We start from the raw sequence: 25,185 nt of genomic DNA, 5'->3' as shown, positions 1-25,185 counted from the left end.
ATGTGTACTAAACAGAGTAGAGCACCTGAATATTCCACCCAGTACATACACAAGATTTGAATGTGTGTGGCATAAAATTTTGATTAACTTATAGAAGTGGAGACTGTGCACTTTGTGGTAGTTCCCAGTTTATGGGGCAGTAGTATAGCCTTATTTACATGTCATCTGAGGTGACGATAATTGCACCCTGGCCAATACATTCAATGGAGTACTTTTGCTTTATCTAAGTGAAATCTATATGGTAAATGCTTTGATGTGCAATTGATTTTTGCTTCTTCCAAATATTACAACTAGACTATTATTGGTGTATTTGCACAGGTAACAGAATTCTCACGATTTTTAATAAATGTGATACCTTCTTCATTGGCCTGGCCCGACACTTCATGAACAAGTTCTCCAATGCTCTGCATTCCCGTGTCTAGAACAAAAATAATATAATTAAATCAGTACAAATTCTGCATATGCCTCATATCTTCTGTTTACATATGTTATTATTTTGTCTTTTAAAAATAACAGGTCTGATCAGTCAGAGAATGGATTATACAACATTCCCTAACTGTTAATGAATAACAATGCCAATCATCACAGAGTGACCAGCTGTTAATGGTTAAAGCTGCAGTTCAGTCATGGCTGGCATGCCAAATCTCCCAGCTCTGTAACAGTGTTATTAACAAGAATGACTTACCATCAGTTGGATATTCCATTTCAGTAGATGAAACAGCGGTAGTAACAACCTGTATTGAAAATACAAAAATATTTGTGAATATAACATATTATTCATTGGTAAAATACTTTAAGTATATTTGCTATACATAAGTGTCCAGTTATCATTTTGCATTGAAATTCCCAGGTATTTGGTATGGCTCATGAGCAGACTTCCAAATGTGAGAAGCTGCAATTACTCACCATCTAAGCCTGTCTAAGCACATGGGTACTAGCCAGTTGGTAGTAGGAGGCAGCTAGTTGTGGTTAGTTCTAATTCTCAAAAATAATCACAAAACATGAGATAACACTTATGAGTGATCCTCTTTAGTTGCTGCTTCTCAAAATCTGCAACCTTAGGAAGTATATTTGGTTGGATTTTACCTTAATCTGGCTCTGAGTGCACTGTGTGACTAATGAGTGCTGTATGCTTACAGTAGCAAAAAACAATGGAGAATAGATCTTGGGATTGTCGCACTTCACCAACAATATATATATATTGCTAACCATTGTGCCACTGGGCTGTGACATGTAATTCCCTGTCTCTGAACCCTCTTGAGTTCCACTATTTCTTTCTTACAGTGAATTTCCCAAAACTGTACTCCATGTTAAATATGTGATCTAACCAAAGATTTACACAATAGTAATATTATCTTTTCATGATATGCATGTACCCCCTTTTTATGCATCTGCGCATTTTGGAGTAATGGCACTAAAATTTTCTCTAGCCTGCTCCCATCCCCTCTATGCGCCCTCCAGCAGGAAACTCTCAGTTTATTTAACTAACAAAGCCGCTATAGAGGGCTAAACACAACCAACAGAACACTCAACATAACTGTCAGAACAGCAAAAGGGTGGGAGCGCAGTGACCACCAACTGTGTTAAGAGAAAGAGATTCTTGAGAAAGAGAATCTTGTTTTCTCTTGCACATACAATTGGGGGACACTGCATAACTTGGGGAAGTTCCGAAGCTGCCCCTAGACTGAGCTGCATGTAACACTTTACGTGCAAAACCTGCATTTTTGGATGCAAAGATGTGAGAGTGGTAAAGTCTGGCGAACATATGAATGGAAGACCAGGTAGCCGCTCTACACAACTACTTAACCAAGGCCCAATGCCGTGCCGCCAAAGAGGTACTAACTGACCTGGTAGAATGAGTTGTGAGGAACCGGAGAACCTTCTGACAGACAAGCCGGATGAATAGTTGCCGTAATCTATCTAGCTATTGTTTGTTTAGTGGCTGGACAGCCACGATTACGAGCATCATACAACACTATGAGAACATCAGTCTTCCTAACAGAAGCTGTACGGTCCACATAGATCCCCAAGGCTCTAACCACATCCAGAGGTATAACCGAACTCTACTGGATGAAGAATCCTGAGACAATGCAGAAATAACAATGTCCTGATTAATATGAAATCTTGATACCACTTCTGGCTGAAAAGATGGCCTGGTAGGCAAAACAGCCCTGTCGTTATTGTCATTTAGAATGTAAGCTCTCTAATGAGCAAGGTCCTTCATACTCTTTGTTTTCATGTCTACATTTATTTTGTCTACCTTGTATGTCCGTTTTATTTATGTACTGTTTTCCCCACTTGTAAGGCGCTGTGGAGCACTGTGGCGCCTTACAAATCTACGACAATAATAATAATATTAATGTAAGAAGTTTCAAGATACAGACTCCAGTAGTTCAAACTGCGACTTCTGTAAAGCTGTTAACACCAAGTTGAGGTCCCATGGAGCCACCAGATGAAGAAAAGGTGGTTGAACATGAACAACCCCCTGAAGAAACGTCTGAACATCTGGCATCAGGGCCAGCCTCCTTTGGAAATAAATAGACCAAGCCGAAACCTGAACCTTTGTCCAAACCTTCCTGCAGGAATTCTAGACACCTAGCCAACTGGAAGGAACTCGTTTGTCTCAGACCAACCAATACCTGTTTTCCATATACAATGGTAATTCCTAGAAGATATGGACTTCCGAACTTTGATCATCACCTGTATGACCCTTTCCGACAGACCCCTCTGTCTAAGAATCAAGGATTCAACCACCAAGCCGTCAAAAGGTAACCGTGCTAGGTCCTGATGGAAAAACAGACCCTGGCTGAGAAGATCTTCCCTGAGAGGAAGACGCCAAGGAGGAGAAATGCTTATGGTCGAGAAAATCTGTGTACCAAGATCTTCTCGGCCAGTCTGGTGCCAACAGAATTACTGCGCCCCTTTCGAATCTGATCTTTTTCAATATCCAGGGCAAAATTGCAATTGGAGGAAATAAATACACTATACTGAATCTCCAGGGCATCCACCAGAAACACCTGAGGGTTTCTTATTCTGGCACAATACCTGTCCAGCTTGTGGTTCAGATGAGAGGCCATCATGTCGATCTCCAGCTGACCGCGCCTCTGAACAATCTGGGCGAACACTTCTGGATGTAAGGACCATTTCCCCGGGTGTGTGGCATGCCGACTCAGGTAATCTGCTTCTCAATTGACCACCCCTGGTATGAAGACCACTGAAATGACAAGAACCTGCTGTGCTGCCCAAGTTATAATCTTGGCAATTCCCTCTCATGGCTGGGGAGCTCTTTGTTCCCCTTGGTGACTGATGTATGCCACTGCCGTGGCATTGACTGATTGGATCTGAATATGTCTGTTCAGCAGCCTGAGTCCAGAGACCCTGCAATCTCAAATCCAAAGTCATTGCCCCCCCCAGCCTAATATGCTGGCAGCTATGGCCACAACTAACTGTTCTCAAACTGAGAAGGGACATCCCAGGATGAGATTCCCTGTCTGTAATCACCACACCAAGGACTGACAAGTAGCTGGCGAGAGACAAAAAAAAAAATTTGCATTTTCAGGTGAGGCACTGACCTCTTCCATTTGGTGTGGTGTGGATTTCGCTTTGGAAGGGTCGTGAATGAAACTGGGCAAACTGTACTGCCTTGAAACAGGACATCACACGTCCCATCAGTTTCATACACTGAAGTATCGAAACGCGCTTGAGGGACAGCAATACCTTTACTTGGTGTTTGAACTTCTGTATCTTGCCCGGAGGTAGAAAGACCCTCTGGCATGTCGAACAAAGACTTAAGAAGTCCATGCGCTGAGTAGGAATCAGATTGGACTACTTGAAATTGATTACCCAGCCATGGGAATGAAACATCTTTGCCTTGAGGTCCAGATGATCCCGAAGACGAGCGACTGAATCTGCTTTGATCAAAAGATCGTCCAGATATGGCAAGACAGTCACTACTTGTTGATGTTGATGAATACACTTAATGCTGTGGCCAGCCCAAATGGGAGCGCTCTGAAATGGAAGTGGCACTGGTCCACAGCAAATCGGAGGAGGCTGTGGTGACCGGCCCATATGGGAATATGAGATAAGCATCCTTGATCTCCAATGATGCTAGAAACCTGTTCTTTCCATTGAATTGATAACTGACGGATGGATTCTATCCAAAAACTGAGTACCCTCAGGTGCGTGTTGAGGGATTTTAGATTCAGAATGGGCTGAAAAGACAGATCTGGTTTCTGCAACAGAAAGAGGTGGGAGTAATAACCCAACCATATTGCTCCTCTGGAACTGGAACAATGAGTGCTGCTGCTACCAAGGACTGAATGACCCCTAGAAGTGCCAATCACCTCGTCTTGTCTCTTGGTAAGGGAGTGTACAGAAAACGCTGTGAAGGTGTCCTTAAGAGGTCTATCATGTACCGTCTATCCACCAACCTACTTACCCAGTTGTCTGTGGTAGAACTGAACCACTTATCCCGAAAGATTAGCAGTCAAGCCCCCACCACTGAAGTTCCCAGTGTGGAGTGTAGGTAGTCATGCTGATTGCTTGCCAGTCTGCTTGGTACCAGGATGTCATCCCATTCAAGCCTGTCTACCTCTCTGAGCTGCGCCCCGCGGGGCAGAAAACTAATGCCCTTGATGAGGTACCCCTTGTTTTGCCAACAAAATGAAAGGAGCGAAATCTTGTGCCCTTTGTTTTGGGAACGGCGACCAGCAGAACTGAACTCTTACCTCCCGTGACATGGGAGATGAACCTTTCCAAGGCTGAGCCAAATAAGCCAGAGCCATCATAAGGCAGGGCCTCCAGAGTTTTCTTTGATTCGGCATCCACCTCCCAAGATCAAAGCCAGAGGGTTTGTCTAGTCGCCCCCACTAATGAGGAAGTCCTGGATAAACCTTGACCTGCGTCCAAAACCGCATCCCCCAGGAAATCATCAGCATCCTTAATGTGAGCTGCTAATGGGGATAATTTGGACCTGGCCATACCTGATTGGAGCCCATCACACAGTGTGAGGGCCCGTTTTTCCTCGGCTTTAACCACCCATGCCGCTGCCATAATAGGGAGGAGAGACGCTCCAAGCGTTAAATAAATGGATTTTAACAACCACTCAAATCTCCTGCCCGTGCTGTCTTTCAAATGCAGCACTAAGAAGAGGAATAATGGATGCCTTAGCCAAATGTGTGATGGGAGCATCCACACTTGGGTGTGTCTCCCATGACGCAACCTAATGTTCTGGAAAGGGATAATACAGCCGATACCTTATTGGTATCTCCTGCCAGATTTCTGACAATTGAGTAGAGGATTGAAAAGACACTGCTCTTTTCGTTACCCATTTAAACAGGGAACCCTGTGGTGCTGCCTGTTCAATGTCAGTGATATTAAGGACCTGTCTAACCGCCTAAACATCAGCACCTACTGTTTCAGAACATGCAGCGTCTCTTTTGAGATCCGCAATGGACCATGCCAGTTCTGTAGCCCAGGCCGGTACCACCACATCAGCGGTGTCCCCAAACGAACTCTGACTCAGGTCCTCAGACTCAGAGGCCGTGCAGAGACCATCCGTGTCTGACCGTTTACCAGAAATTTTGTATTGACATCTGGAACAGGTGAAATACGTTTCTGAACCGGTTCTGGCAGTTTTGGACCTGGAACTTGTCCCTTTTTCTGACATGATGAATAGATACAGAAAGAGAAAACAGGAGAACACACACACTGCAGAAAACAGTCCGCACAAAGAATGATCTACAGTAAACACAATCTATGTATGATCTGAGAGGTAATACCACTAATTATGTGAACATAATAGTGTGTAGTGACCTATGCAGGAACCCACTGTACTTCAGTTATGACAAGAGAGAGTAGTACATAAGAATAAAACATGCAACAAAGACAGTAAAAGTCACGCTATCAGAAAGCACTGTCTAACAAATGTGTATGCATATAATAAACTAGATATACATAAATATATCTAAAGGTTCCTCCCCAGGGTAATCTGTCAGTTAGAAAAACTGTTAGAAAAGCCTGGGAAACAGTGAGGAATACACCTACAATGAAGCTCCTCCTTCCCCTTAGGCCGCTTCATAAAATGGTGCCTGTATACAGAAAAACTGGTGGGAGCTGCGATAGCATCAGTTCTCTACCAGTAAAAGTGCCCCTGCTACCTGCAGGTCCAGTCGCTGTCTGTGTCCTCAGCAGTGTCACTGGAACAAGCGTGGGCTTAGACCACCGGCAGCAATGTCTCCGCTGCGCAAGTGGAGACTGGAGCTGCAGCCGTGGCTCTTGGTGTTGTCCGAACTCACACTGCCACTCATGCTCTGTGTTAATAACCCTTCATCAGCAAATATGGACACTTTATTTTCTAGTCCATCTACAAGGTCATTACTAAAATATGGGAAAGGACAGTGCCCAATTGCTTCAATTGCAATTGCTAGGGCTATTATGTATACCTGTTATATTAATTTAGATAAATGGTCACCATAGTGACTAGTCACTATCACCTTTCTTGAAAATAGCAGCTTTTCTCTTGTGCTACTATTTATTTCCAAAGAAAAATACAGCTGATCCTGACTGCAATTTACATATATTCGAAACTGATGAATAATCAAAATAACAAGTGTAATGTACCTGGACAGGGAGTGATGGCTTTACTAAGTCTTCAAACTCGTCCTCTGAAGGCAAAGATGTCAGCATCGTTCTTTGACATTCTTTGGACACAAAACAGGTTAATAGATATTTGAATGCTCAGGTCTGGGTGATTGGCTTGCCTATAAAAATATTGCAAAACTACAATTTTCACTATATTACTCATTACACAATGTACAATGCATAAGCATTCAGGATTTCCATTATCATTGCTGCAAGAGGTCACAAGTGCTGAATTCAACAGTAATGAAAACCCCAAACTCAGATAGGTTTACTTATTATTATTATTCTCTTACTGCTGGGATCACCAGTTCAGTACATTGAATGACCAGTTTTTAAGAACTTAGACCAGCAGAAGTTGAGGAGTTATTTCCTTAGGTCAAATTTAGTGTGCCACATTTTATCAAGTGTGGACAGTAAGTATAGGGAACCATTTCCATAGGTGAACCAAATTACTTACTGTGTGAATTTGACATTGAGAAGCAAATTAGCTATTATTTTAAAAGCATGTGCAGATATTTAACTCATTGGTAAAAAGTTACTTTGTTCAGTACCTGAGAAAGAGGGAGAAGAACAATCAGATCAGAACTAACTTCAGAGAAGGTGACAGGGGTTTCCCAGCAGGCACAAGTATTGGATCAAATTGCCAGTCAGTAGTAGACCCACAAACAGAAATACAGACCGTGGACAACTAGTACAAATGTTATTATGGACTTTTGATTCCAAATTTTGAAAATATACATTTATCAATGTAATGGTCAAAATAGCTAGTGATATAAGGGGTCACTTAATTAATTAAGTATGGCACAGAACTGACATAAAATACATTTTACTGATGTCTGGCATCAACAAGGTGAGATTGAGATACCAACTTGAAGCGAGCATTCAATAGGCCACAAAAGCCCCTCAAAATCCAAAATAGATGGATTTTGGGATAGTGTTTCGAAATGAAAGGTGAATCAAAGACAGCATAGCAATGTCTGTAGCAGATAGATCTAATAAATCTAACTGGGACAGCTGTCTTCATACAATGATTGCCCCGTGCAGTGATCACTGGACCCATATCCTCACTGTCAATGACAGCCTGAGATTTTAGTGTAAGGGCCAGGAACCAAAACTTGACTCCTGGCTCCGTAGTTTGTGCAACAGCGTTCACATTAAACTTCTACATACAGAAGGCCATTTTCTGGTGTCATATGGTTATGTCATTAAAACAGCCACTGTCAGCAGGAAAACCCATGCAGAAGCACAGGAGATTAAAATCAGGACTTCTCTATTAGACAACACTTATAGATCCACGCTGACTCTGTCCTTGTAAATAAAGTATTAGTGTTACTAATTGGAGAGACCTGTTGAAGTCTCCAATGGTACACTTCAAACTCCCCCTGGGTGGGCAAATGAATAATTACATAAAAATATTACATAATTGTGACACTGCGGGACCCGGCGGTCCGTGCAAGCGCACTACGTGTCTCTGGCTGCTAGGGAGAAACTACATGTCCCGGCAGGCCAGGTGCGCACGGGAAGCCAAGGAAAAAGAGCGGCTGGTGTGAAGAAAATAAAAGCAGTTTTTCTAACAAAAAAAAAGAGGGACAGAGAAAAGGAGACTGGAAGTGAGAATGAGGAGAAGAAAGTGAACGAGAGAACGGACAGGAGGCAGAAGTGGGAAGTTGGAACGGAGATGAGAGAGACAAGAGGAGACTGAACAGAACGAAATATACTATAGAAGGCTGAAACTTAAAGACAGAGGGAGAAGAGGTGAAAAAAACAGTAGAAATTTATTGGACAGGAAGAGGAACCGATTGCATGATAGAGGAGTGGTAGTTACAGAGTGGAAAGAAGATATCAGATTGCCAAAAGCAAAACAAAGTACATTATTAAAGCTGACAAGCAAGATATAAGACTTCTTTTACACCACTTTAAATACCTATATCCAGATCCTAAGGAGATTGCCTGAAACTTGACCTGAAGCAATATATATATATATATATATATATATATATATATATATATATATATATATATATGTACCCTTCAGCTTTATTATACTCCTGTTTTACTAGAAAGACTGAACCAACTGTACATATTAGTTTAGTTAGTCAGGGACCAGGTGGGAAGTCCCGAAGATTAGTGTCATATACCCTTGTTCCTGGGATGGAGTTACATTTTAAAGGGTAAGTTTAGGGATAATTAGCCAAGTTTATGGACTAAGTCATATAGGAAATTAATTATAAGACTCCGGTATTGTTATGAAAACCACTCAAGAGAGGCTGGAGTTCTGCTACATGTGACAAGCATTGGAGAAATCTTGTTTATTACCATTTTATTATTGCTTGCTGGAGGGATCTCTACCATAGGAGTATTGCAGTTACCAGTTTATTTCTACTGAGAACTCATGCAGTATTACTGAAAAGTAATGAAATAACCCTGTAAATACCAAATGCATTTTATGATGTGTGCTAAATATTGATATATATATTGGATAGTCATATTTATATGTGAAAGCTAATTCTGTTTCAACTGCCGTGTTTTTTTTTTTTACATGTCACTGTTTAGTGTGAACTGTTCGCTAGAATAAAGTTCAGATGCAGAGGTGTCTTTTGGATATTAAGAACTGTGTGTTATTATGTGATAAGCTAAAGGTTAATTTGCTGTTTAGTTTACCTGTGAGCCGATATAATGTTTTAAAGGTACACTCGTTATGCAGACTTACAAAAAAACAAACTAGCCTGGGGAACCACCCTAAAATAAACGTGCCGGTGTGGTTTTTAAAGCTAGCTACAGAGTGGTGTGTGTTTTCTGTATTCGAGCCTGGGGTTTAGAGTAAATGGGCGGAGGGTTCCTTGGTCTCTCTCTGGTGTCACTGAACAAGGGCATTACCCCGCGAAGAGCTTACTGTCTGAAGACCAAGGTGGAGGCACTGTGCACCGAGAGAAAAGATAAACTAGTGGGCCAGGAACCGGAACACACCCACACACACCCATTCCTATACATGTCTTAATCCTAGGAAAAGAGGTGTTATATAATGTCACAAGCCGCGGCGGGTGACTCTCTGCCTCAGCGCCAGCAGCATCCCAGTCGTCACCATGATGACCAGGACATCATTTCCTCTTCTGTCCAGACCATTGCCAGGACAATGGTCGGGAAGCTTCCTGCAGACATCGCCGCGCTCCACCATGATCTACAGCCGGGCGCGCGTGCAAGTAAATAATATGTATATAATTAGGTTGCACCTGGGGTACTGGTTCCCCACTAAAGATTAAAATTGTATTTCGATTATAGGATAAGAAGAGTCTATATTACCTAGTTGCAATAGAGAAGCTAGTGTCCTTACACTCCTCCATCCCCTATAGTTATATATTCTTCGCTTGTAACGTTTTGACCTTTGCCTCTTTCCTGGATTCCTCTGTTTGTTGCCTGCACCGACCTCTGGCCTGTTTCACGACCTCTCTTGCTTGCTTCTGTCCCTGGACCCTGGCCTGTCCCGGATGTCTGCTTCCAGTATTCCAATTACCTACATCATGTAACGCGGTTATACTGGATAAGCCTTCACTACCCTAGAGCCTAAGTTCTGGGGGCATCTGACTACCTTCGAACAACATAAGTTCTACGGAAAAAGTGGCTGCTAAAGGTGAAGACCTCTAATAGCTTGGTTCTAAAGGCTTACCTACTAGCCGTGGTCATAACACATAATAATAAAATAAAGTGAAAACAATATTAATAAAAATGGCATGGGAACAGTGGGTGGGGGGCCAGGCCCACATTCTGCAAGAAGAACTTCAAGAATGTATTTACAGCAGTGGGTTTAGTTCAAAGTTCAAATCAGAAGTAATATACAAATATGCCTACCTTTCTTGTATATGTTTATAGTTCTAGTGAGCTCCCGTGCAACATTGAGTAATACATTTTCCAGAACATCCAACTTATTCTTAGATATTATTTCTTGCTTCTCCAGATAACACAAAATATCAAGAAAGTTCTGAAAAATATAAAGCATTCCATTTGTTTACTGAAAAACCATAGTCATACAAACTAAAATGTGAAAAAAATAGGCAAAAGAAGACTAAAAATGTATAATCACAGCCATAAGGCTCACAGTAAAGTTTATCAGACCCTCTACTTACTCTATAGTGTTGTATGCTAACAATTTCTGAGGCAAACTGCTGAAGAAGAATGAGTGCATAGTTACACAGACATTGAAGTCACTTACAAATGGGAAGGACAGTACAAATACTGAAATATCTGTTTGTGGCTCAATACCCTTAGCTTTGCACATTTGTAAGTATGCACTCACCTTTATGCATAAAGGCATTTTAGGAGGATAAAACAAACTGGATTTCATACAGCTAAGAGGATTTCAGTTTGATGATGAAAGTGATCATAAGTGCAATCAGCCCATTTGTCATTTTACTTCTGCAGCCTATGTAATGCTGGATGAAATGAGAAGTTAAAAGATAGAACTTTAGGGAAGGTTTATTGATGGGATATGAGCCAGAAGAAAACCAACTCAAAAGGGAACATGCTGGGAAAATGTAGGCACTGTTTGGGTTTGCACATATTGTACACAAAGCAAAAGTAGAAGCAGGAAAGCAAAATTGGATTCTAATGTTTGCACTGAGATTCTCATTTGACCACTATTAAACTGAAAAAGGTAAAATAGCTAATTTTCTAACATTGCGATTAAATGCAAACTGGAGCTTAATGTGCACTGAAACACAGCAACCAATCAGTAATTTGCTTTTATATGTCTAGTTAGGCAATGAAAGCAAAAAACCAATTGAATACTTTAATTTAAGCAAATTTTGTACCAAACTGCAATGTTAGTAAATTAGTGAATTCATTCATTTCATAATTTACCTTAGTGTTCTCCCACAACATTTTTCCAGCTGGGTGGCATTAAGAAGCAGCCACAATAATAATGAAAAATATTGCAGGTTATTGCCCACACCTGCCAGGACTGGTCAGACTGGTGGTCTGTGGTCTAACGCCCACTGCTGGCTGTAGTACTCACATAGTGCCTGTTATAATAGGAGAAATAATGTTTTTTTCTATTATAATAGGACTCTGCTGGACTCCACGAGCCAGGTGGTAAGTAAAACCAGCCAGGTGGAGCACCCATGAAATTGGTGCTGGGGAAAATGCTGCCTTATTCTGATGAATTAAAAAAATACATAGTAAAATGTAAAAAGTAGGGAAGTTAAAATATACTTAACTTTAAAGACTTTAGCCAAAATTAATGTTGGTACTTTTTAAGAAAGTAATTGCTTATCTCAGTAAGCCTGAAAACTGTGACCTATCAGCCGTACTTTTAAATAATAGTGAAATAAAATGTATGTTATAAAATTCACCTTGTTTTCCTTGTACTTGTTTGGAAGTTTCAAGAGAAATATTATATTCTTTAGGTCATCCTTGGTGATGTTTTCATAAAGCTCAAAAAGCATTCGCCTGTCATTTTAAACAAAGAATGAAAGTATATTTTTTAACAAAAATAGAAAACACATTACATGGTTTATGAAAATGCAAAGAATAATGTGATAGTAACATGATACAAACATTAGAATGGCCAGTAAGGATTTGTTTGAGGCACTACCTGGCCTCAGTTATGAAACACACTGGATGTGCAGACTCCTTGGTTTTGCAGCGGTGTGCATTGACGGCCAACTTAGCACATAAGAAGGTGCATGCCACCTCACCACTCGCGGGAGATGACTTTGCAAACTAGAAGTGCGTCTAGGACAAAGAAGCTGAAGCGGACTACTGAAAAAGAGTGTAAACATCATGTCAGAAGTTCACCTCCTAAAACTTTACAACAATCTTTCATTAAACTACACTCAATAATATTAATAATAATCATAAGGGTGAGGGGACACTGCGATTGCTTCTATTAGAGGGGGCACTAGTATGTGTTCGATACTCTTGGGCAAAGCGCACCTACAACTGCGCTTCTTCGCTGAAATGTGATTGGAAAAAGGAAAATGTGTCCTACTAAATGTATAGGATGAGACTCAGGGGTATCTTTACTAAACTGAAGGTTTAAAAAAGGGGAGATGTTGCTTATAGCAACCAGTCATATTCTAGCTGTCATTTATTTAGTACATTCTACAAAATGACAGCTAGAATCTGATTGGTTGCCATAGACAACAACTCCACTTTTTAAAACCTGCCGTTTAGTAACTATATTCCTCAGTCTTCACCAGCTCAGAACTTTTGTCCTTTTGCAGAGTGAATATGTCCATGTGCACCTATGCACAACAAGGAAGGCCCTTACAAATGCTCCTTCCCACTGCTTTACTTCATTTACATATTCTCACTTTGTTAAAAGATTGTGCAGTGCTGGTGTGCCTATTTCATATTCAGTAATGGGCGGCCTCATTCAGCCCAACTCCTCAAATATGCCATTGCAAACTACTACTCTACCTAGAAACAAGCAAACAAACATTTCTGGATATTATAGTCATCCTAGGGTAAAAACAATTGCATTTGCACAATTTGTTTTATGCAACTGAACTTGAGTCTAAAATTGGACCTTAAAACTGCAGTACCAGCTAGAAAATTAGTTCACCAACCTGCCTGTTCCCCTAATTGGAGCCCCAATGGCATTTCTATGCAGTAATTTTTCCTGGGGTTTCTCTGTTTCGCTCACAACCCTGATTGACAACCAAGGGGGTGAAGAAAAAAAATCAAATATTGTGACAAAGATTGCAGCTTGTGATTGGTTCTCCTGCTCATACGACACCCCCTACTGCCATTTAAAAACTGCTTAATAGATCTGCTGGTAAAACAGCTACAGAGCACATTAGCAAAATATTTTCCTAGGTAATAGTGCAGCTTTAATTTACATACAATGAATTTCAAATCTAAGGTTTGCACTCTGTAAATAAACTCCACAGAATTGAATTCAAATATGTAATAATATGTTTGTAGTGGTAAGTATGTTAGCTCACACATTTTGGAACTCAGTGTTCCACTGAGCTGATAAAGGTCCATATAATGTAACACATCCAGCATTACCATAGTGCAGGTTGCACTATGTACAGCAGGAGACATGGCGCAGGCCTCGCAAGTGGGGTTCAGGATGAGGCAGACCGCTCCCTCATCGTGAGATTAAGGGGCAGAGCTTATCAGCCCTGGCTATGGGAGACTCTAGCTTTCCGCTCTTTCAGTTGCTGGCAGCCATATTAGTGAGCCAGGACCTGGAAAGGAGGAGGGTAGTCCACGTCCCCAGTGATGGGAGTGCACGGCAGGTGCTGTGAGGCACAATTTAAAGACCCCTATAGGGGGGGAATAGACAGCCCCAAATTATAGAAAGCCCCATAGCGAAGGGGCTGTGACAGAGAGGGATCTCCACCACCAGGGGTCCCCAGGAAGAGGCACCAGTGCTAATGAAAGCATGGAGGAGTACATGATGCTCACTGGAACAAGTGTGGATAAGAGGGGGAGAGTTCCCAATAGCAAAGGTCCAACAGGGGAGAGCCTTTAGATGTAAAGTTGCTTGGAAGAGGAAAGTATGGACAGAGACAGACCCTTGGAGGGGGTGAGTGAAAGTGATTGGAAGCCACATATATTGTGAAAAAGGATCCTGTGTAGAGCCCCCTTGTAAAGTGCCCCCATGCTGTGTGTGTGAGGGGGGGGGGGGAGGGGGTCGCTGCAGAGGCAGCATAGCTAGCAGGAGCTGAAGTAGGAGACCAGGTTCCCACTGTAAGAGAGGCTCCTTGAAAAGTTCCCCCATAATGTGAAGGGGAGGCGGAGTCGCTGCAACTAGGCAACCGGCTGCTCTGGAGGAAAGGAATCCCTGCAGTGTGATGTAGATGGTACGAAGTAGATGGAGTCCCGGATTTTAATAACTGTGATATCAAATGAGGCAGAATACAAGTACCCGGAAAAAGCAGAGCCCCTCTCACAACTATAAATCAAGTTGTATATTTTACATTTTCCCCTCTGCAACGCAAAATAGTTTTTCCAGATGAAAATTACACCAAGTAGCTGGATTTGCTCATAACTCTAAATCAGCCCCATGCAGCACCACGCAAAAAGGACAATTTAATGTGCTTCCGAATAGGCGTGTTGTAGAATACTTGGATGTATTAGGACACACATGTCTGCACAGGCGCAGTAAAAGCCAAGGACTGCACTCAGCAGCTAAATAGGCAATATTATGGCCAGAAGAAAGCATACACTGAAATCCTTACACATTGAGTATAACCTGTTAGTTTAATTTCCTGTAACATGCAGAATTGCACAGTTCGATCATTTTTTTTTTCTTTTACTAGTATCCACCAGGTGCTCTCCCAGATTGATCCATGTAAGCAGCAAAGGCTGGCTTAGAGCCTAAGGCTCATCTTAGTACTTCAGTATCATCATTTATAGTAGATGCAATATTACTTAAATTCTAAACCGTCTCAGACTAGTGCACTATTCCTATTTTTGTAAGTAAATCCAGTTTAAAGAAAAGCTGCCAAAAAGTGACTATAGAAGGAACATCACTTCTATCTCAGACGATAATCTTTCATGTACTTTTGACTTTCCAATGTACATATCTACATGGACATTACCTTAAGGTTTTAGTTTTGATGATCAGATTAATAATATATTTTATAATCTAAAAAATTAAACATCTCAACCCTTTACTCTTTTTGTGAATACATAGTTTGATATTTCTCTGTAATATTATAGTGTTTGTATATGCTGGTTTAGCATTTATTTTCATACATTGTATGTTTATTTATGTATGTGTTATAGCCCATACAGTACTCTTTCTCTATGTGTAAAGCTAATCACCAAACCATTAAGTTTTTGTAATACAAGTGATTGACAGTTACCACCACTCAGACCAGGTTCTGCACAGTGTAAAAAGAAAAAAACGGGCAGCATGCCAGTCCCCAACTACCCAAACAAGGGGCTCATCCTTTCCCTTGACAGTGGGAGCAGGGTAATTAACAAGACTGTAACCTAAGGAGGTGGTCTCAGTATAATGGACAGGGGTCCCAGAGATCCCTACCCATTATATCAAAACAGTACAATATAAATAACACACACATAATGTTAAAATTATTCAATTAAAGATTGACTCACCAAAGCTCATTTTCACCACTTTATTAAATATAAATTTAGTTATTTTTCTTAATCTGTGTAGGCCAAGTTTGAATAAAAAACCACCCACCTGCTCAAGAAAAACAGATGTGAAATGACTATAACCGATAGGAACAAGGGCTCCTCTTCAACATCAACCAATCACAAACTGTTTCCCACACTGCCCCATGGTGACTGGCTGGCGATAAGGGGGTGTGTCCAAAGGAAATCAGTCTTTTGATTTTTTTCATGGTGGTTGTTGGTAGTGAGCAGGTGGGTTGTTTTTAATGGACATTTTTCCAGGATTTTTTTTAATATATATATTCAATAAAGTGTTGAACAAGGGTTTCGGGGGAATATTTTAGCCAATTAAATTTAAAATTGTATATAGGTCCCCTTGCTATAGTGAAAAAACAGCTCCAGGATGATCAGCACAAGGCTTGTGCCTCTATGTCTATGATGGCTCCCAGCTCCTTCCTATTTTATTCTCTTTAGTTCCTTTTCTCTGCATAATGCCCCAAGGGTCCTAGCTCTTACTGAATAAGAACTGGTGCAGCGGGTGAACCTTGGCAGGTCATTAAACAGAGAATCCTACTAAACTTGATCTTAATCTATGCCTGAAGCAGCCAAAGCCCACATCACGCGACCTCTTCTGCAAAATGCAGGAAGATCACAAGGCGCCAGCAGCAGATCAGATGAAGGAAGCATATGCAGTCTACACCATGTGGTCTCCCTCCTTCCTTCCCCAGAGAGATCTGCGTAATTCCTGCTTTCATTAAAGCGAGGGGAGGTCTTTCATTTATTAATGTGGAGGAGAATCACATAAAGGTGTGAAAGACGTTGTGGTGGATGGGGTAATTAACAAGAATGGAACCCCTGTGGAATGTTTGCCATCCCAGTGGTCCCAGTATGTATATTATATATTTAAATTTTATAAGTTTATATATTTTATTTTTACTCTTTTGGGATAACAGGCAGGAGTGTCTGAGACCCCTGCCCATAATACTGGGGCCACTTAATTACCACAGCACTCTATTTCAATAGTGTTCCTCCTCCCCTCTATAAAGGCACCAGCTCTGCCCTGACCAGCCTGGAACTGGAATATGCAGTATATATGGGCCTTTAGCTGATCAGATCTGTGCTTAACCTCACAAATAATTATCTTCCCACCGGTGTAAAAGTTAAAACACTTTGTGAAGATAGTGGGAAATTACTGCAGTGGTGCCAAAGAGTGTTACTTCCTTGGTGACAGTAGCTGCCACCGAACATGAGGAAGATCTCACATGGCTTATTTCCAGCAGTTAGCACAACACCAAAGGAAAACACTGAGTTATGCAGTTACTCCAAACTGACAGATAGCAACAAGAGTGACTGTGCAGCACGAAAGCAAAAGCCCCCTCTAACCAGCTGAGGACGGACGCTCAGTTATGATAAATGGTGAAGGACAACTATGGTTACTGTTTACAGTGACTGGTTCATGTTTCATGTCTCTTATGTCTCTCCTAATTCCAACCAGTAGCAGCACAGAGATGCCAATCCCCAATGAGTGCTTTATTATTGAAGGCTCATAATGCTGCTGTCTAACTATAGAAACCAGCCCCCTACGCCAATACCCCGCTCCAGGAACTCCCAGACGTAAACAACATAATGTTGGCAATTACGACTAATCAGCTTCTGTCATTTATCTAGCAGAGTCTATAAAATGACAGAAACTGATTAGTTGCTATGGGCAACGCTTCCACTTTATCTCTCTTGAAGGTTTAATACATCTCCCCTGTATATATGGTGCAGTAAACAGAACTACAGTATATAACATGCAGTACTCAGCAGTGCAGTGTGTCTTGAGCTGACAGGGAAGGGAATGTATCCTGTGACTCATGAGCTAAATGATCTGAATGATTGAAAAGATTCGAAAGAGTGGAAAGATTCGAAAGAGTGGAATGATTTGAAGAGTGAAATGATTTGAAGACTCGTATGAGTCACTGAGTGAAATGAACTAGATGAACTAATGAACTCCTGAGTGAGGAGAATGACTCATGACTCATAGTCAGTGATCAGCTCCAGAGTCTCACACAATGTCTGAGCACAGCAGTGCCACCTTTGGTAGTTTAGAGGTACTGACTCATGAGTATTAAATGAGAGAGCTGAATAGAAACAAAAGAGCCAGCGTGAATGAGACAGTGAGTGAGGCTGCTGGAGCTGCTCGCGCTTTATCTCTAACTCCTCCCACTTGTTTTAGTTCCTGGTGAACTAATCTTTGTCAGAGCTATGAACTAAATGATTTAGTTCACTTTGAAGATTAGTTCATTTGAACTAATCATTTGTGAACTACCCATCACTAGACAGCATGCTTGTACTGTGTACAATTACAGGCCATGCTTTCTGGAGGCAAAAAAAGGTATTGCAGAATTTCATTACTATGGTTTGGGAAACAAACTTAATACAATGGGACGCGTTTTCTTGAAGAGTCAATGTATGTTCCATGAATAAAGAATGTTAATTTCTTCCTTGCCACATATGCATCTGTATACATTTTTCAAATAATCTGAATTTATGGGACTAGTTCTTGCTTCTCTGTATGTTCTATTGACAACAATTGGGCCCATGAACAATATTTGGAGAAAATTAAAAACTTACCTATACAAAGTTATTAATCCTTTCGTTTTTAAGGCTTCTTGCATGCTATGTCGGTTGGTGTTTAGCAATTTGAGGAGGCTATGCTGTCCTATGATATAGAGTAACTCAGCCAGAAGAAAATTATTATTTTCAGTAATGAGACTGCATTTTTCAAGTTCAACGAAGAGGTCTAGATTTGACTTTATTGATACCAGTTTCTTGTTTGGAAGTAAATCCACGCAAAGGAATTTCAAGCACTCTAAATCTTCTTGGGTAAGACTGGAATCAATCTTAAAAAGAAGCTCACTAAAATCCATCTGCATGTTACAATGTGCAGAGCCTTCCTAAAACAAAGTGAAAATGAGATGGTCAGAGGGAAGACACTATGAAAAGTTAACTCTTTTAGCAAAATTAAACAAAAATATGTATAAATATAAAATAAATAAATATATGAATGTATCTCAGTTGATTTGTTGTTGTATATTTAGGCAACTACAAACCACACTTTAAAACTCCTATAAATGCTATGCGTCTGTACATGCAGTATGTCCATGATTCAAATGCACTGAACGTGTTTCCATGGAGTTTTTAAAAAAACATTCTATACTCCATTCATTTAAATGGGATTTCCATGGTTCCAGGGTGAGCTACAATCAGAAGACCCCATTGAAATGAATTAAATAGTGAAATAAATAGAAGCTCCATACATAAATAAAGATTCATCACGCGAGGCTCCAACAGGACTTTGCTACTAACTGATTTCCCCCCTATAACAGGGAAACCCGCAGCATGTCACTCAGCCCTAGCCCGTACAGCACAAAGCTAAATTCCCTAGAGAATTCATACTATTTGTTTTATTATTTATTTCACACTTTTTTTTTTTTTTTTTACACACTGTGAAGGTCTGTTGTACTGATGATCATCATCTGCAGCAAGGATCTGTGCACCAGCCCTCAGGCACCCGCAGCCGATACGCCTAGTGACAGTAGCATCTTTCTGTCGCTCGAGCTGCATTTTTACTCCCCCCTTCTGCCTCATCAGTGGTAAGGATACGCAAGTGTCAGTAGCAAGCATCTCTGCATTCTCGCATATGTGTGCATTCTCTTTGTGGGCATGCGCAGTGCAAATTTTCATATTTTGCTATCATCATAAATAGGTTTCCTTAAGTATGTGCAATTTTTAATATGATTTTCTTAAGGCTTTTAACAGTTGTGAAATTTACTCTTGTGTATTGCAAAGCATTACAGGGATATGATAGAGGTAAGGAAAATAAATGTTGTGAGAGCAGTTGGACCTCTTTTGACTGCAAATCCCAGGAGTACACTAGAAAATTCCATTCTGTTTGCATAGACATTTGCTACTGACTGACTTCCATAGGGACAGAAACATAATGTGAGCTCTGACTGGTTGATTACTCATCACTAGTGATGTTAAGTTGCAACACTGCATAGTCTTAATGTGTGGTTAGCACTTCTGCCTCACAGCACTGGGGTCATGGCCTTATCTGTGTGGAGTTTGTATGTTCTCTCCATGCTTGCGTGGGTTACCCCCAGGTGGTCTGGTTATCTCCAACACTCCAAAAACATACTAGTAGGTTAATTGGCTGCTATCAAATTGACCCTAGTCTGTTTGTGTGCGCCTGTGTTAGGGAATTTTGACAGCGCTGAGGAATTAGTGGTGCTATATAAATAGATGATGATAAAGAGTGTGTGGTTAGAGGCCCACCAGGCACAGCTCACACCATACAGGAGCAGCTCACGGGTCCTTCATACCAAAACCTTAAGATATTCAGAAGCAAATGAGTTTGCAAATATATAGTAAGTATGTGTTCCTCTCCTAGTAATCTAAATGCTAGCTGTTCTTTAACTAAAAACAAGAATTCATAAATTGACCACTTTAGTTGCATTATACCCTTTGTCCCTGACAAACTAACCTTCACCCACTGAACAGCATTCAAAAATGCTGTTGGTGTCATATATTCATATTACTAGGCAGTATTCTTCATGGAGAGAGCAAGCAGCAAAGCTAGGAAATTACATAACTGGTGGTGCGTGTTTTGTTCACCTAAAATGTCTTCTGTGTGTACAAATGGTATGTGTATCACACAACCAGTCACTATATTTATACAGTGCCACCAATTCTGTACAGAGAATGTCATTCACATTAGTCCCTGTCGCCCCCAATGGAGCTTACAAAAAGTCTAGATTCCCTACTACACACATAGAGTTAATTTTGTCAATAGCCAATTAACCTACCTGTATGTTTTTGGAGTGTGGGAGGAACCTGGAGTATCTGGAGAAAACCCATGTCACCCTGCTGCACACCCCACCCTCCCATTGAAAATCACCCCTACTCTTAGGCCATTTTAATTGTTCAGAGGTACAGTATGGAACATGAATATACTAATACTTGACAAATGTAATCACACTTATTAATCCTTATTTACTAACATATTGGTGTTACGTTTTGGCATAATCAGCATTTTAGTGATCTTTTCAAACAATAACAGATGAGACAGAAGTAGGGCAAAGGGCAGGAGACACAATAACTACTTACAATCCAACTGTATATTGTATTACTACAATTTGTATTGCCAATTCTATAGTTACGTATATAGTTTTAGGCTAATATTATTTTATCTATTATTTGTTGGCCCACAACGTATTTTAAATTCTACCACCAGAAGACATAATGAGGGTACAGGCATGGCAACAACTAAAATATGCCATCTCTCCTATTACGTAAAGAAGACTGGTAAAATACATTATACTCTTATTTCTTCAGTTACCAGGTGTATTGAGCTATTTGTTTGTATTGACGTAGTTTAGCCGTGGCAAGTTGTCTTTTCCCCGTCCTAGGTAACTCTATGATAAAAAGGAGGGTGCTAGTGACACTGTATTGCACGGACATGTCTTCCCAACGAGCGCGCACTTCCTCATTGCTAATGAATAAAATACGTTACTTACGTAAACTAAATCACAATATTGCTCAGAAAACTGGAGGTTCGGCAGTAAAAGTGTAGAACTTTGGAGTTCCAACCACAACGTCTAGTTTCTTCCAGCGACCATGTCACCCTCAACGAAAGCTTAAGCCTAAACTGGAACTTAATGTACTGGTGTGACAAGTACAACAGCCCCTCCCCTGTATTTTTACTTCAGCTGCACCCTGTACATATGTCACTTCCTAGAAGTAACAAAGTGAAAGAAACAACTTCAGGATAGTTAGCGTAAGCGAAATGTATTGTAGTATATTGTTTAAAAATAGAAAAAAAATGATTGTGTGCTATTATTAAGCAGATATTGTGAACTACTGTAAATGTTTGCAGTAGTTAACAAATAACAAGTCCACGTTTGTTGTATTATAATGTTAATATCCTTTATATGTACAGTACAAGTTGAAGGTATCACCTATTATCCATTGTAATGTCACGATTTAGCTTCAGTAAAAATATTATTAGAAACAAATATAGTAAAGTTAAAACTGAACTTCACAAATGTGTAAGAAAAGGGAGACTTATAAAATTAATTTCAAGTATTCTATATTTATTAATTTTTACTTATGTAGTGTCACTATCTCATGCAGCACTATACAGAGATATTTAATCAGTCTCTGTCCCATTGGATCTTTTCACTTTTTGGCCTTTTGGCTAAGATCAAGTGCAGTTGTGGCAGAGATGTGCTTGGTTCTTTGGCCAGAGGGCTGGAAGGCTGCGTTTAAAGCTCGGGACTAATGTGCTCCCGGAGTGGCGACCGAGGGGTGTCATAAATCACTGGTTCACCTTAAACATGTGATTTTGATGGCACCTTGAACATTAAACCACTTTCTTTTACGCACTTGCCTAAAATTTGTATAATAGCCGCCGGAGTGGCAACCTGGGGGTGCCATAAATCACAGGTCATGCACATTAAAACATATATTTTTATTGGCACCTGCGCATTAGACCACTTTCTTTTATGGACCGCCTTTTATTCATTTTTGCCATAGCCTTTTGACTGGGTGAGAACATTTTTAAAATATTCCAGCCATCAGGCTGGGGCCATAATCACTCAGCACTTTTTTATTTTTTACTTATAACACTTTTTGTATGTCACTTTCACTTTTGTGTTTTTTTAGTTTCACAGATTCTAGGGGTGTGGGTAGGCCCTTATTGGCTCTGTTATCCCCGAAGATCTAAGGGGGGGCTTTGTGGCCCTGATGTTCCAGCCCACCTGAACCAACCAATCCCCTCCCTTCCAGGTGATGGGCAAGTTTGTCCTGCCCTGGGTGAAGCTTTGGTAGATCCCAGAGGCAAATGACCTCTGCTCTGTAAGGGAACTTTTGGTTTTAGGGTCAGGGACTAGGGCCCTTCCTGTTTAGAAGAGCGCCATGTTCTGTACCCCTTTGTGCACTTTTTTAGGATTTTGCACCTTTTTTGGCACATTAGGGCATGAAAGCAATGTTCCCGGGCTTTAAAATAAATAAATTAATTAAATCTGCTCATATTAAGACAGGGGCAAATGTAGGATTTCTAGAGGGGGATTTCCAAATGTTTGATTATAGAACAAAACAAAATCAAAATTAAACTTGCTGCAATAAAAGGGCAACAGACACTTTTTTGTAGTTAAATTGTTTGACTGTAAACAAGACATTTGGTTAAGTCACAGGGCCCGAGTCATTAAGGAGACTTAATGACTCAGAGACTTAACTTTGCAGATTGGCAAAACCATGTTGAATTGGAGGGGGAGATAAATTCAAAATGTGGGGACAGATTTATAGTTGTGATCGGGCATGTCCCAGAAGACCTAGATCATCTTTCATTTTCAGTGTAAAAATAAAGCTATCAAGTATTTGTGTGCTACATGAAAAACCACCTTATGCAAAATAATAAACTAATTTGTAGCCCTTGCATTGTAACATGGTTTGCCCAGGACCAAATTTACTCCTTTTTTTGCTTTGCTCTCCTCATGGCCGGATTAAGGGAATGGAGGCCCCTGGGCTTACCTCCTTCTCCTGTCACTGCAGTCTTTCCGCGGCACGCTGTAAGCTCCATACTGAAGAGATCTCGTGAGAGTGAAACTCATAGTCTCACTTTCACGAGATCTTCTCAGTAAAGAGATTACTGAGCGCCGGGGAAGGACTACAGTGACAGGCTTAGTAGCATTGATTGGCCCGAGGTCGCCAACCGCACCTGCACCGGTCAATACTGCTGCTGAGCACTTTCAAGGGCCCCCTGGATGCCTGAGGCCCCTGGGCTATAGCCCAGTTAGACCTCAGGTTAATCCAGCCCTGGCTCTCCTTAAGGACTCAGGCCCACAGAGTACTAGATGTAATCTAATAACATCTGGTGCAGAACCAACTACTGAGAGATGTTTGCCACTGTTTCCACTTGCCGATTTTATTTAAGGTTTTCTGAAAATTATATATGTCCACCACCAGACTTCCAAGACTTTTGGCGTTGTATAGGCTGGGGAGACTTTACATTTCCCCAAATGTACAGCATGAAAATGACATAAAAAGAAGTGGTACTGTGCAGTGTCCAAATGTACAGCAAAAGAATTGCATTACGTGAGGTGGTATTATGAGTGTCCACATGTACAGCATAAATGTGACAAGTACAAGTGGTAATGTGCAGTGTATATATGTATAGCATGGAAATGACATAAAGAGAAGTGGTACAGTGCAGTATCCATACATTCAGCAGAGCAAAACAATTCAGAATTACATACAAAACAGAATTTAGGCAGTAGTGCTGTATTCATATATGAAAACTAGAATAAGAACAGTAAAATATATATAAATGTTATAAAATGTTACATAAAAAAGAATGATAGAGGCTCGGATCTCCGTTATCCATAAAGAGCGTAAAGATGTCTACGACTGTGCCAGTTATCGCCCTATCTCCCCGCTTAATACAGATGTTAAATTATATGCTAAAATCTTGGCTAATAGATTTGGCCCTTCCCTCCCTTGTACATTATTACCAGGTTGGCTTTATCCCGGGCCGTCAGGCCAGAGATAACACCAGGAGAACTGTGGATCTGATTAATATCATTAATACCAGGAAGGTTCCGGCTATCATTCTCTCTCTCGACGCTGAGAAGGCTTTCGACAGGATCTCTTGGAGCTTTATGTCCCGATCTTTGTCAGCATTTGGAATCTCAGGTAGCTTCCTTACTGGGATTCAGGCCTTGTATTCTCGACCTTCTGCGAGATTCATGATCAACGGCTCTTCTTCTGACCTTATTTCCACTTCCAATGGCACCCGCCGGGGTTGTCCTCTCTCCCCTCTCATCTTTGCCCTCGTCACAGAGGCTCTTGCTGCTTCCATCCGAGCCTGTCCTGATATAGAGGGTGTGCTGACGGGGGACTTGGAGAGTAAGCTCTCTCTCTTCGCGGATGATGTCCTTTTGACTCTCCAGCAGCCAGGGAAATTACTCCCCGGACTCTTCAACATTTTACACCATTACGGGCACCTTTCTGGTTATAAGATTAATATTGCTAAATCAGAAGCCCTTCTGCTCAATATTTCCAACCAGGAGAGGCTGGTACTCACCTCCCACTTTAACTTTCGCTGGCAAAAAAAGAAAATCAAATACTTAGGTATTTTTATCACCGACTCCTACGACTCCCTATACCGGGAGAACTCTCCGGGCCTGTTTGCTAAAATCAAGTCAGAACTTTTCTCCTGGCGCTCATTGATTATCTCGTGGCTGGGCAGGATAATTTCTGTCAAGATGAACCTTCTCCCTAAGCTACTTTATTATTTTCAGACCCTTCCTGTTAGAGTCCCCCTTTCAGAACTATCTTCTATCCAAAAATGTCTTTCTAGATTTGTCTGGAACGGCAGGTCTCCCAGGATCAAAGAGACTCACCAAATGTGGC

The 25,185-nt window shown here is 40.9% G+C and overlaps 1 protein-coding gene across 3 annotated transcripts in view; it reads right to left on the bottom strand.

Annotated features, from left to right (window-relative positions):
* LOC142097889 (caspase-8-like) overlaps positions 1–21,455 on the bottom strand; it is a 35,912-nt gene extending 14,457 nt beyond the window's left edge. The window contains exons 1-7 of one of the 3 annotated variants that reach the window (XM_075180123.1): positions 21,291–21,455; positions 18,346–18,668; positions 11,988–12,084; positions 10,489–10,618; positions 6,622–6,701; positions 686–734; positions 356–418 (exon numbers count right to left, since the gene is read on the bottom strand). In XM_075180123.1, coding sequence (XP_075036224.1) covers positions 356–418; positions 686–734; positions 6,622–6,701; positions 10,489–10,618; positions 11,988–12,084; positions 18,346–18,647 — 721 coding nt within the window. In that variant the 5' untranslated portion in view covers positions 18,648–18,668; positions 21,291–21,455. The remainder of the gene's footprint in view (positions 1–355; positions 419–685; positions 735–6,621; positions 6,702–10,488; positions 10,619–11,987; positions 12,085–18,345; positions 18,669–21,290) is intronic. The other 2 variants (XM_075180124.1, XM_075180125.1) reach the window with 2 other exon arrangements.
* Positions 21,456–25,185: the final 3,730 nt, after the last annotated feature.

Source organism: Mixophyes fleayi, chromosome 7 (genome assembly GCF_038048845.1).
Source record: "Mixophyes fleayi isolate aMixFle1 chromosome 7, aMixFle1.hap1, whole genome shotgun sequence".
Lineage (NCBI taxonomy): Eukaryota > Metazoa > Chordata > Amphibia > Anura > Limnodynastidae > Mixophyes > Mixophyes fleayi.
Note: the sequence above shows the minus strand (reverse complement) of the source record. Positions and strands in the feature narration are given on the sequence as shown.